The sequence below is a fragment of the Pleuronectes platessa genome, chromosome 21 (assembly GCF_947347685.1).
Source record: "Pleuronectes platessa chromosome 21, fPlePla1.1, whole genome shotgun sequence".
NCBI lineage: Eukaryota > Metazoa > Chordata > Actinopteri > Pleuronectiformes > Pleuronectidae > Pleuronectes > Pleuronectes platessa.
In genome coordinates this window covers 16,074,466-16,088,123 of record NC_070646.1, presented here as the reverse complement: position 1 = coordinate 16,088,123, position 13,658 = coordinate 16,074,466, and the positions used below count along the sequence as shown (strand labels likewise).

The following is a 13,658-nucleotide window of genomic DNA, read 5'->3' as shown; positions in this document are numbered from 1 at the left end:
TGAATAGGCCTGAATATTGTATTATCACAAGATCACTTAGATTTCTTTGATCACATTTTAAAGTTACTTATGAGAACACACTTAAAGATACAAGGAGTTCTCAATGACCCCGCAAAGCACACATACACGTGTAATGATGACCCACATGTGGCATCATCAAAAGAGAAATCCTTGACTGGCCGAGCTGTGTAAATGTGTGTGTGTGTCTGTGCGCACCACATATGTATGCAGGTGCCAAAATACAGACCGAGACAAGAACAAGAGATCAGACCAGCATTCGTGCGCTGAATGAGCCCTCATGGTCTGTAATTGTGGTCATACATCACACAGAGACACATAGCAAGCAAACATCTACAGTCGTGGTTAGAGGCAAGCAGTGGTTTTGTCACAGGAGGCTTGACTTGCATGAAATATGGGATAATAGTTCTTATAATGGAGGTTATTTTCAAACTGGTTCCCATCAAAGGAATACTTGGGGTGCCGAGCAGCTTTGAGAAAGTAGAGGCCACATGTGGCGTCTATAGTCAGAACAGAAATCCAATGTAGAGTATAATTATATGATGTCAATAATTTCACAGGTGAAGGGCAGTAGTTTTCTGTCCCTCTTTCTGAACAGAGGTAAAAAAAAATCACGTTACTGCTTTTTTCGGTTACACCTCCTGTGTCTTTACTTCTCTGACTGCTCATCAATGGTGGATGACACCAAACTCATTGTGGAGGGGACTCAGATTCTGTATTATAAAGACCGTAATGAAGAAAAGGCATGGGAGCAGATTTCCATTGATGGTAGCCAATGTTTTTTTTCTTCTTTTCACTTTTTCCATTACAAAGACCCATTTGTCCAAATTCTCCTGAAATCGTGGCGTCCTTCACCCCAGAAAAGTAACTCTGATAATGTTTAATCAAAGACACACCGTTTAATTAATTAATTGCTTTTTTATATTCCTCGTTATTCATTTGAGAGTTTCATTTTTAAGCATTTTCTATCATGACTAAAGGGCTTTAAGCACCAGGGACATGATGAATAAACAACACAAGAATGCAAAATACTGTCAACTCGAAACTGTCCATAACAGCAGTGTTGCATCACTTTTTTAACTAGAATGGCAGTAAAGCACAGAATTCTACCAAGCCCAATAGTCCCCTTAAATTCAGTCAAGCTGCAATAAATTACATACAACAATCCAGGATTTGTTTCTCTGACAGATGAAAAAATCCCTATCTCGCAATGTGAAAGAAGGTAAAAAAAAATCCATCCTATAGGAATAGAAAGCAGACTTATAGATCTGCTTCTTTTTTATGGAGCTCTGTCCAAATTGCATGCGTTTCTTGGCCCATGTCCTGTCTTAATGCTAAACTCAGATAAACTCCAGAAAATGGGCTCCTGACTTTATACAGAGATTGCCTTCCACAGCAGGAGATTCTCTGCTCAGTTGCATTCACAACAAGCGATAAATCTCCAGAGCAGTCCGGTGAGAGGTGGAGCAGCATGCAGGAGCCAGGATAGAACATATATTCTACTGAGGAGCTCACAGGTTTTTGTTTAGCACAATGAACTACGTCGACAGACTGTATCACCAAAAGCTCTCGAATGTCATTGTCTTCCCAAGTTGAAAACTTACTCTATGTCTTCTACATGTATGACACCTCTTTTTCATCTTTTGTATTATGTATTTGTATCATATTGTTGTTTTTTCAGTTTTTTTCATTGCAGCTTAGAAACATCATCAACACTCATTCAAGATGAATCTTCCAGCTAATCTCCTGTTGCGTTCTCACATGGGCTCACTCGGACATTATCCTGAGTACTTACTAGGGGGCTAGCAGGGAAAACTCAGGAAGAGTCTGCAGCTACAAACCCGGACCATTCAGTTCTCTCATACAACTCCTCCAGATGATTTCTGGAGATTATCCAGAGTTCAGTGCGTGTCTGAAAGCAGCTCAAGTTTCGTTCAGCAGAGATATTTAACTTTGAACAGATTTGCTCTAGATCAACAAAAAACTATCATAGGCATAGTTCTAGAGCCACATGAGACGAAGCAGAGGACCTTACTGGGATCCCAGTGACACAAAGTGGGCCTTAGGTAACACTATGCACACGAAACGTAGATAATGTGTCTTGTCATACAGCAATGATTGCAGCTCTGTGAGGCTGTTAACTGTGACAGAAATGTTTTCAGCGTACGATATCATATGTTTAACAGTTAATATTGATCATGTTCAGCATTTTAGTTTAGTTTAATCATAAGGTAAATGGAAAATGAACTGTATTCCTATAGTCCTTTTCCAGTCTTATCCACCACTCAAGAGTCTACTGATCATATGACAACATATTTGACATCAGAAAAAAGTTACAAAGAAGTCAGAGAATGATGTCAAGCATAGATCAAAGACTTTTTCTAAGCATCTCTGCTTCATATAAGACTATAAAGTAGACACGACCTAAAGTTTTTATCGATCAAATATGTATTTATAATCATATATGGTTTGGAGTGCCATATGGGGCATTCGTGGGCTATTAACATTGGCGACACGATCTACAACATATTTAGATTGACCAATCATTCGTAATCATGTGGTATGAATGACATGATGACATCATTATAAAATGGTGTCCATACCTTTTATATCTGGCATAGATGTAGTTTCTTTTTTCAACCGGACTACAAATCTGTTTGCAGGCCGCTACTTCTGGTCTGTGCATGTCTGCTTTGATTCATTCAGCGATTTTTAATTGTGCGTGTGTGTGCATATGGCAATAGTGCGTATTCAAAACTGTTAAAATAATTAAAGTAGTGTTTAACCACAAACACGGAAAACTGAAATGGAAATTTGGAAACGTACAACTTCTTCAGAGATACAGTAACCACAGACAAACAACCCGCACACTCTGACGCCCCCTGTTGAATGAAGAGCTCTCTCACAGAGGTGTGGGCTTGCAGTGAGGAGGGGCCCCAGTTCCTGTTACAGTCAAACAGAATGCAGGAGAGCACAGTGACAGAGAGAGAGAGAGAGAGAGAGCAGGCTCAGAGAGAGAAAGAGAGGGAATTAGACAGAAAGAGCAGTTGAAGAGCTGAAGATAGGAAGGAGAGAAGGGCAGGGAGATAAAAACAAAGGGTGAGAGGAGAAGAGGCAGGGTTCTTACATGTGCCAGGGGTCTGCTGTGCAGGGTGATGGTGGGTCTGTACTGGTGGAAGTCAGTCTGGATCACACACACTCTCTTCTCCATCCTTACAGCTCACAGCCGCCCATGCTGTCTTCACCCAAGCGGGCTCTGGGGAGGAAGTGAAGCATGTGCATGTGTGGGTGCTGTCTTGAAGTTGTGGGAGTGTGTGCATGCAAGTGTGAGTGGGAGAAGGGGTGTGTAAGTGTGTGCGTGTGGAAGAGTGTGTGTGAAAGTGTGTTGCGCCTGCTACCTGACCCTGAGACGAGCAGGAGGGAGGCAGAGAGGGGAGGTGATGAGCAAAAAGAAAACACGAACGAGCTTGAACAGACCCCCCATCCCACACACACGCACACACACACACACACACACACACACAAACATTCTCCTCCCTCCTGCCTAAAGCCACACCGCCCTCTGACAGTACAACACAAGGAGACAGTCTTAAGCAGATCAGCATGGAACCCCCACTAACACACACACACACACACACACACACACACACACAAACACACACACATTCCTGCAGAGAAATAAAACCCTCAATTGCAACCAAAATATCTGAATCATGATTAGTAAAAAACATCAGAAAATCCAGTCATGAAAGTGTTTGCACATTTTGCACAAAAATAGAAAGTGTCCTGCAAGGAGTTTTGAATGTAGTACTTGTATACAACACTGCTGTTGTATGTTGGAACAGATATTTCCCCTGTTTTTAAACTCTCTTTTTAAGTAAATGACAAACACATGAGGTAGATCATGTATGTGTTTTTACCATGGTTTTTACACAATGCATATATATATATATCAATAAATAGATATACATTGAACCTTTGTTATACTGCTGTTAATTAACATTATACTGTGATAATTATTGATCTTTTTTTATTGCTCTTGAAAACCCAATGTAACAACCAAGGGGACCAAGTTGCACAACCAGGAATAATTACATTTTTACTGTCTCAGCAGGATTTGACTTTGGAATTAGCAACTCTCTGGCTGCTGGCAGAAGGAATTCAGGCAAATAATGGTATGTTGACTTTGCAACAGAGGGAACGATGACAGAGGAGGATAATTGATCTGGTTTCATCTCCAGTGGTGTGAAGGGAACGGGTGGTTGACGTTTTTAATCAGGCAGTGGAAACCTTTTACAGGCTCATGAGGTACGATGACAGTCGGTCTCTGGCCCAGTGAAGCAGAATGTGTGCAGAGCTGAAGAATTTGACCTGGTGCTCATGAAACATTTACTGCATGTCAAAGTCAAAGTGCTCTACTGTACCTGAGGATACAGTGTGGAGACTTAGTGAGAAGTGCCACACCACTGTCATTTTCATTACTCCCACGTAGACTTAAAGATAACTCTTGCTTGGTTACTTCATACAAAACCAATTCGTCTCTGAGCCTTTTCATCTGATATTTAATAGATGTGCTGAATAAATACATTCATCTTCTATTTGAAGCTGAACTGATCAGTCTTTTCAATTTACATAATAACCCACCTATGCAGCTCTGGTCACTTTCAGCTCTGTTGCCCTAAAATGGACGGCCTTGTCACGGGAAAGATAATACACCATGAATATCTGTGAGTGTCAACAGTAATTTTTGGTATTGGTAAATCTAAAAAAGCTGTGGATCGTGTCTTGAATGTTATTGGTGACATTTTTTATAACATTATATGACATTCCTATGTGATCATAATTTTTTTTGGTCGTGTCTATACATTTATAATCAATAATCTTTAGATTTTCTCTCTACTGTCAGTGGAGATATGGAGAAAAATTTATTTTGATACCCTAATAATAATCTCAAATAATAATCCTATCAAGTTTGGTGAAAATCTAAAAAACAGCAGGCAGACAAAGTTAGAAACTGGCCGGTGAATATAGTGGATATAGCACTGGTGACGAGCTGGTGACCAGCAGACGTCACTAACAAGTAAGAGGGATAAAAACCAAGAAGCTCATGCTTCACTTGCAGGTTGGTGTGTTGTTGTGAAACCTTCTTCACCACATACACCTCAGCTGCTATACTCTCGGGATGTAGAGAATCTCAGTCTCGGTCTGGAATGGAGTTTATATTAATTTATAGCAGCAGCTATTACAATTCATCAAAGGCATTTATAGGAACATCATTTGTTGAAAGGGTTTTATTTTCATTAACAGAAAACCTGTGAATATCATATGGCAAATGAAATAAATTCATCTGATTATCTCCCCTTTCAATTTTTGCAAGATTAGAAAAAACTACAGATGAATTTATTTAAGTTGCCAATGGGACATGGGCCAAGAAAGAATCCATTAAATGTAGGAAGGATCTGGACAAAGGTCCAGACCCAGGTATCTCTTTCTTTACCATTGCAAGGCTTTTTTCTCTGACTTCTAGGAAGTAACTCATGGATCTTGATGAAAAGACAAACAAACAGACATTCTTCAGGAAGTGATATCTGTGAGTGTCTTCTATGTGGTGCAGCTTGCTTTAATTAAAGGGGACCCCTGGGCTTTTCCAGAGTTTTGACAATTGCCAGTCTAGTTTGGGATTATTTATCAATTCAAAATCAATATATTTTGCCAATACTACTTTACCTGCACTGTACTTACTTAAACGTTGTTACAAATAAAGGTTGATAACCTAAATTGCATTCATCCATGTGGACGTTCAACAAGGGATTATTAACCCACCTTCACGCAACGGAGAAAACAGCGATGGAATCACCAGTCAGGTGGAAATCCCTTTCCCCCGGCACAGAGGACTGAGTCGAGTAAATTAGGAGAATTACTCTCCTAAGGGTCCCAGTCCGGCCAAGCGGCCAAGCAACCTTAGGCTGTGAATGACTCAGGAGCTGGTGGGTGGAGAAAAGGCTTGAATGGAAATTAATTACGGGACTTGCATTGAAACATGACTCCATATTTTGAATCTGTGTATTCTGGAAGCTGCAAACACAGAAAATTCTCTCTATAGGTTTTAAATGAATCTTTTAACGTCGCATTATTTTGAATTCTGTCCAGACAGGAAGTTCTTGCAGCTTTAAATAGTTTGCGATCACTTTGTTCAGGGGAAGATGATCCTGCTGATCTCAGAACATCTGTTAATATAGGAAGTTTCATTCAAGATGTGCTCTGTCATCTTTGACTACATACCCTCTCACCTTCTATTAAAATATCATGTTGTGTCACTCCTGGGAAAAAACAGGTGTACTTAAAAAGCAATAAAATAAGAGTCAGTTTCCCTTTGTATATTTTTTTACAAACCAACAACGAAAGAGCTGATTCCAATTGAGCTATTCTTTCAGAGCACTGGTTTCAGTGAGACATTTTCTGATTTGAGAGGCGCTACTGGGCTGCACCCTTCACCTTCCTGTAGAGTGGAGCCATGTTCCAGAGAAAGTCACCTGCTGTTGTGAGGAGAAAGCGGTCGGGTGGTGGTCCATCAGCCCCAAAGCAAATCTCCTGGGAATCCATCACCGTAACCAGCAAAATATGTAAAACCATAAATCTCAGCTTGTGCAAACATACAGTAAGGGTGTACCCGTCATGTTTGAGATACAGTTTTTATCTATGGTTACATCTGCCAAGACAATTAGGGGATGTAATCTGACTCTTCCTCCTTGCTATGGGCTAAATACACCGAAAATGCGAAAGCACAGAGCTGCTCCTGTCAGAACATAAAAGCAAACTTAATTCGGGATCAGAAGGTGTAGTGAAAAATACTTTTCCACGAAGCAGCTGGATAATCACCGGCTTTTGCCTGTTAATTGCAGTAATCCCGCTGCCTTCTATCAGATGGTAATTATAGAGGTTGATTTGTTGTGTATCTACCCTCCGCTGTAAGAAGTCTGTGTGCATGGCTGGACTTGGCTGCAGATCTTGGACCAGCTAAGCTTTACTGGAATCTCGCGAGGAGATAATGACGAGGAGAAGGCTGATTCTGATCTGGAGTCAGGAGATGGGAGGAGGAGGGTGTGTGTGTGTGTGTGTGGGGGGGGTTATCTCCTCTCCGTCTTGCTGCGTCTTGTCCGCCGAGGCAGGTTGTCTGCCTGCACATGAAACATGTTTATGGAATTTGATTAATTAAAGGTGTGAGTTGGCAGCAGAATCTTGACATAAAGATTATAACTTTGGCACAAAAACAAGATTACCCATCACCCCACCCTGTGTGTGCATCCACACTGTGACAGCTCACACATGTTGCTGTCTGAATTCACAAAGGTACACAGGGATCGCATATCAAGCATTAATCCGTCAAGGATGACGGTTTCTGGTGCGTGGAAATGGAAAAAGGCTGATATTTGAGAGACAGACACAGGAGCACTGTGTGTTAGATATGAAGCTACACAGGTCCAAACACTTGAGGTATAAAGCTTTATAGACAGAGCAACACGTTTCAGCTTGTTCATCAAGGACCCTGATGACCACTTTATTAATTGAGGTCTCTCTGGGCGTGTAAAGGATTTTTAAGGAAGTGACTGAAATTGTGTCTGAAGTGTTTCAGAAACAAATTAACAACCATACTTTTAAATGGTCTGCATTTCCCTGTATTTATTAAGCCCTTTTCTAATCTTGATGACCACCCAGTGCTTCACAGGTCAGTTTTAGACATGTGCAGCACTTTTCTCTATGAGATGGGGCCATTTTTGGGGGTTTCAGCATCTTGCCCAATGCATGTGGAAAGGGGAAGACAGGGATCTAACAGCAGAGCTTCTGGTTAGAGGAAAACCGCTCTACCCCTTAGCCCAACCTCCCTTAAATGTATTGTACATACGGTATCTCGATTGTTATGTCAAAAAATGGGAAAACACAAGACGTAGAAGGTCATGGTGTCTCTGTGTTTAAAAACATCAAACTATTGCTTTATAGGCCTGAACTATCTATATAATTTAGTAGAGTCAAAATATGCACTGCAAATGTGAGGATTTCATATTATTATAAGGCTGAGAAGTGGCTTGTCCCCACGAATCAGCAATAACACCGTTTGCAATGCATCACACGCTCCTGAATAAGATGTGTTTACATTGTGATTTGACAGAGACAGCAGCAGGGTTGCACCTCCACTCTAAGTGAACCTCAGGTAATGAATCAGATTCCACATGTTATCCTATGTCTGGAAGACGGAGTATGTGGCGGCTGCCACTGACTGCTCCGCTGCAGCTTCCCATAGCAGGGAGACTTTTCTCCATTAATTATGTGGACGCGTCTGCAGAGTGGAATATGGATGTGTGGAAACAGCTGGGACAAATGGAAAATGACAAACACATCTTGGGAAGATATTTATTGAGTTTAGTTTATTTAGTATATATCTAGTATATATCACTATATGTTCTGTCATACGAGTCAATACTTATCTGACCTTATTAACTTGACTCAACATGGATATTTGTAGACACAGTATTTTGTCTTACTGCCTGGATCCCAAAGGCAAATGCAGTGTTTGTCTAGAAGTAATAGGTCGCCCTCTTGTGGCTTAACACCTGTAATATAAACAATCAGCTCCATTTAGCAGCTGTTCTGGAGATTTTGATCACAGGAAAATCCAAATGTAATCTTTTATATAGCCAGAAAAATATCCGCAAACAAATAATATATATATTATATATAACATATAATAATTTAAGCCCTAATATAACCCTACCTATAGAGGTAACTCCGGACTCACTCTTTCACTGAAAACTTTTTGGGTATGGGCACTTCCTAGATTCAAAGCACGAGTAGAATCAGATTGCTCAACTAATTGAAATAATAATTAAAAATTGTCATGCTTGAAATATACCTCATTTAAAAGATTGAAGAGTTTCTGTATTAAAACGTCAGCAGGGAGTAACACTACTGAACACTAAATGCATTTATAATAGCTTTTTTAAGACAGTTATCTTAGATTTAGCACAGGATGACCTCACTCATAAACAAAATCATCCACTGATTTGAATCGTTTAACATGTGAATGATTCACTCACATTGAAAACAAATAAACAAATAAATTATCTTTTATTTATTTAATTTTTATAATTTCAGCACTGGTCATCACTGCTTCACAGCCAGGCTCAACAGTGCCCGTTCATATTTTTAAACAGCTGAAGAATACTACTTCTAAACTTACTGTTCAGAAAAGTTTAGTTGTAGAATCATTTAGTTTGACATTCAGCGATTTACATAATGTGGCTAACTTTATTAATATGAGTTTTTTACAATGATTAACAGGATATGGAGACGAGAGGAAATTTACTTTAGCTTCGTTGGGCTTTTTAAAAGGGTTAAAAAAGATTAGCAAGCAATTAAATGATCTTTGGTCACAACCAGTAGACAAATGCACTTTGTGTCACTTTAACAAGAATACAAATTCAACAAAAACTTAAAATTTGGATTTGCTACAGTCTGTGTAAAGTGCAAGATTATCACTATAATCCACCACTCATCATAATAAACCAGAATCAGCCTTACAAACCGGAATCTGTTCAACAAGCAGTCATTAATGGCACTTGTAGACAATCATCACGTCTATTCTCCTCGATACACGACAATGTTCTTGTCTGTCTCGTGGATCTTGATCTCGTAGAGCAGGTTGGGCAGCAGAGCCTTCACCATGTTGTCCCAAATGTAAACAGCCACGTTCTCAGTGGTGCTGATGGACAGATTACAAAAACAGATAAATCACCCGAAAAAAAACGAGTGCACAACATGTAACCTGTAGGAAGCTGCTGATAAAGGAGTGTATTCACCTGACAACGCTGGCAAAGTAAGGAACGTCCTTGTCCAGGTTTTTATGGTCCAGTGGAGTCATGATGACGTCCTGCGGGACAAGATCAATCAGTCAGCATCTCCGTTAAACGTTTCACAGTGACGCTTGTGATAAACCATCAAATGCAGCACATGATCAAGTTAACTTAGAGTTTACATCACACAATAAAACTACACAAACACTCAAAGTAGTGCAGGAAAAAGAACTAGGTGTTGTATTACAGCAGCCTGGACGGAGTGAAAACTACAAAAACAGCTTCTAATCATTTCAGTGTTCAGTCATGGTGCAGATTACTTTAATTCCAAGTGAGAATAATATAACTGTTGTGTCACCTTTTCTATTTTATAACAAGGCCATTTCATAATGACTTTATTAATACAATGTGTTGACGAATCTAAATAGGATTTGCATCACTTCTGTAATTTACTGCAAGACAATTATATAATAAGACATCATGATATCTGTCTAACTGAAGAAGAATACAAAATTCTGGATTTGTATATTTATTCACTGCAGTTTGGTTCCAGTTACACAAAGTTTGACACAATCTGAGATGTAAAAATGAACAAAAAAGTGCACAAAGTCTTATCTTATCTGGTCGTTAGTCTAACAAACAGACTGTAACTCGGCAATATACACCTGTGTCATAACTCTAATGTAAAGTAACTTAAACTGTCCTTAAATGTGGTGTGAGTGATGGGATCTCAGGACGCATTGAGGACACATTTGGGAACATTCAGTCCTGAACATGTCTAACCTCTATTTGGTCAGAATGGGTTCAGAGTCACAGCACGTTTGAGGATTTGTCAGAAGCTCAGGACAGTAAATGCCTCCGGACAGACCTGGTTTGTGTGTTTAGTGCAGTCTGGATGGAATAAGAGAAAGTAAGCAAGTAAACTGAGGCGAGGTGAGGAGGCACTATAGCTTTGTCTGAGACAGTCGACGTCCTCTGTAAAAAAAACTGATGTTTAACATTTTGCTAAAACTTCCATCAAAGCCTGACGAACAAGACTGCAAAACTTCTGCCTCTTTTGTTTTCAATTGGGGAGCATCTAAGCCTCCGTATACCAGACTTTTCCAAACCCTAAAGACAGCAGCAGACAGCATGTGTACCAATAAGTCTTCTCCTTACATTCAGCTGAAGTGACCCTGCCTGTGGTTCGTGGAATGAACGCGATAGAGACGCCACGAGATCAGCTCATGTTTGCAGTTCTTTGTTTTAAGGATAATGGGTTAATGCAACTGAAGAGAAGTGGGTGAAGAACAAGCAAGTCAAGCTTCTCACTCAGATGATCGACTGCAGTCGGTGGGTGTCCCACCACAGGACTGAAAGGTGTCATTGTTGGTGAAATAACACAATGTTGTTGAGAAGAACTTACCTCAATGCATCTCTTTAAGTCAGTCAGGTTCATGACCATGCCGGTGACACGATCAATCTGTGGACGGACACGAGACGAAGGTTATTCATCTGTGTGCAGTTCATTTTTTATATCCGCAAAAAAAAAAAGTCGTTTGACAATTGCAAACAAAGGCCAGATGTTACTGGTTTGTTTTTCACCAGTGGAAAAGGGGCATAAGTTAGAATATTAGTAACTAAGAAAATCAAAAACTGTGTGTAAATCATATTTCATGTCAGTAAAACAGAGATTCAGTGGGGGGGGATAATAATTAGCTGAAAACACTGACTCCTCTTCTCTAAGTAAACGGTCATGACCCGGAGAACCTGATGAGACACTCACCTTTCCCCGAATCGTAACCTCCACTGTGGACAGAAATGAGAGCACTGAGTGACTGGGAGACATAGAAATAGCGGGCGTACAGTATTTCACACTATAATGTATGACATAGGAGGGGTGAATGAATCAAAGGGACTCACAAACCTTTGTAGTTGTGTCCATGACCATGAGGGTTGTTGCACTTTCCATAGACTTTTTTATTCTCTTCGTCACTCAGGTGGATGCTGAAACAGAAAAGAGGAAATGTCTGTGAAAGAAACTGTCATGATTTGACTCTTCTGGTCATTTACTTATCCTTTTAATAGTCTTTACTTAAATAAACATCACAAACAGAAAAAGCTAGGTGTCTCTGGTTACCCATAATGAATAGTTGGTGTATAATCACAGTTAGAGGCTGAAGAGAAGACTGAAATGACACAGACATACTCCAAGACAGACAATTACAGACAAAGACTATTATTAACTACGATATGTGATGACTGAGCCCCAGTGGGAAATGAAGGTGTTAAAGCATTATATTTAAACAATGTGGTAAAACATGGTAAAAAAAATATAGCACACTAGAAAAAGTGTGAAACATAAAGGTAGTATACTTTAAAGTAAGATAGTGTATTAATAGTAGTGGAACAACAATATACAGCATAGTACAGCAGTCAATCATTATTATTATTGTTAATAGCCAATTAATACAATTGTGCAGTTTTAGCTAAATCAATGTGATTAAATAAGAATAACAATTAGTATGAAGTGTAATAGTATTAAAGCAAGTAAATAATACTATAACAAATTTGTTAGTGGTGAATGTAGGTTAATTTTGACTGGTTACAGGAGTAAAGGGCTTTAACAATATGGGATGACATAAGCTAATATCGACACTAAACAACACAACAGGCTAATACTGTGCTACTGACTCACACTGTCTCCTTCGACTTTGCAGGGGTTTTGTTTTTCATAATGACGGTCAATTAAGGTTGCTCAATCCCCCCCCCCCCCCCCCCCCCCCCATCCCACTAAATTACAGTAGATTAACTATATTCTGACCATAGACTGTATATTAAGATAAATACAGTCTATTGCTCTGAACTGAAGAACTACAAATGAAAACGTTTACTCAAAACAAACGTTCTGCACATTTCACCTAATAATACATGGGGATGTATCCATAAGTATTAAGGAAGAAAAAATAGCCAAAACCCAGGTTTGATTTAGTTAAACATACATTTAACTAAATTAAGATATGGGTTTATTTTAGAATTGACTAGATGGAAACCCAGGTTAATCTAGTTAAACCTGACTAAATTAAAATCCAGGTTCATCTAGTTAAACCTTGATTTAACTAAATTAAAATCAAAGTAAGGTTTGTCTGACTTCTTCCAGTATCAGAACATACGTGATAGTAATAGAACATGAGTTCATCTGGACAACCCGCTGCTCCACTGTTTACTTGTGTGTGTGTGTTTACACTGTCCAGTCCAATATGGCGGAAGCGTTGACGTATCACAGCAACAGAGGAAGCCAGCGGTGTCTCTGAATACAAGTATTTACGTAAACACGTGTCTATGAATACATTCACGCGGTTTATTGACCTAAAGGATTCAGTAGTAACGCGACACTTCTCTGTGGATCCCGTTACATCGCCAGAAGATCGTGGCTCTCGCGGAATCCCGTTGAATATTCTACATATTTTATTTACTTTTCCCTCGCATATAAAAACTACTACAGCATATATTCAAATGCAAAGCGTCGCCGAGAGGTGGCTGCTGCTTCTTCCATTCGGCTCAGAGCACAGTCAGCAATTCCGTCCAGGAGAGGCTGCTCATCCCTCAGTCTGAGCCGGAGAGAGGAGCGAGGAGCGGGGGGTCGGGTTACCTGTGGAGGCGGTGGCAGGCGCTGAAGCTCTGGATGCGGGTGATGTATCCCACACGCTCCGCGGAGCTGTCGCTGGTGACGGATCCGGCCATGGTCAGCAGCAGGAGAGAGGAAGAGGAGGAGGAGGAGGAGGACGGAGGGGTCGAGGACTGGGAGCAGAT

At 40.0% G+C, this 13,658-nt stretch overlaps 2 protein-coding genes across 3 annotated transcripts in view; both read right to left on the bottom strand.

Moving 5' to 3' along the window:
• LOC128426511 (putative uncharacterized protein MYH16) overlaps positions 1-3,432 on the bottom strand; it is a 57,032-nt gene extending 53,600 nt beyond the window's left edge. Inside the window, exon 1 of one of the 2 annotated variants that reach the window (XM_053413404.1) lies at positions 3,146-3,432. In XM_053413404.1, coding sequence (XP_053269379.1) covers positions 3,146-3,229 — 84 coding nt within the window. In that variant the 5' untranslated portion in view covers positions 3,230-3,432. The remainder of the gene's footprint in view (positions 1-3,145) is intronic. The other variant, XM_053413402.1, reaches the window with a different exon arrangement.
• Positions 3,433-9,122: 5,690 nt separating this feature from the next.
• pts (6-pyruvoyltetrahydropterin synthase) lies at positions 9,123-13,658 on the bottom strand. The gene is made up of 6 exons (XM_053413627.1): positions 13,498-13,658; positions 11,773-11,852; positions 11,632-11,654; positions 11,272-11,328; positions 9,873-9,943; positions 9,123-9,775 (listed from the first exon to the last, which is right to left on the bottom strand). Exons 1-6 carry the CDS (start codon positions 13,587-13,589, stop codon positions 9,652-9,654), a joined length of 447 nt encoding a protein of 148 aa, XP_053269602.1. The 5' UTR covers positions 13,590-13,658; the 3' UTR covers positions 9,123-9,651.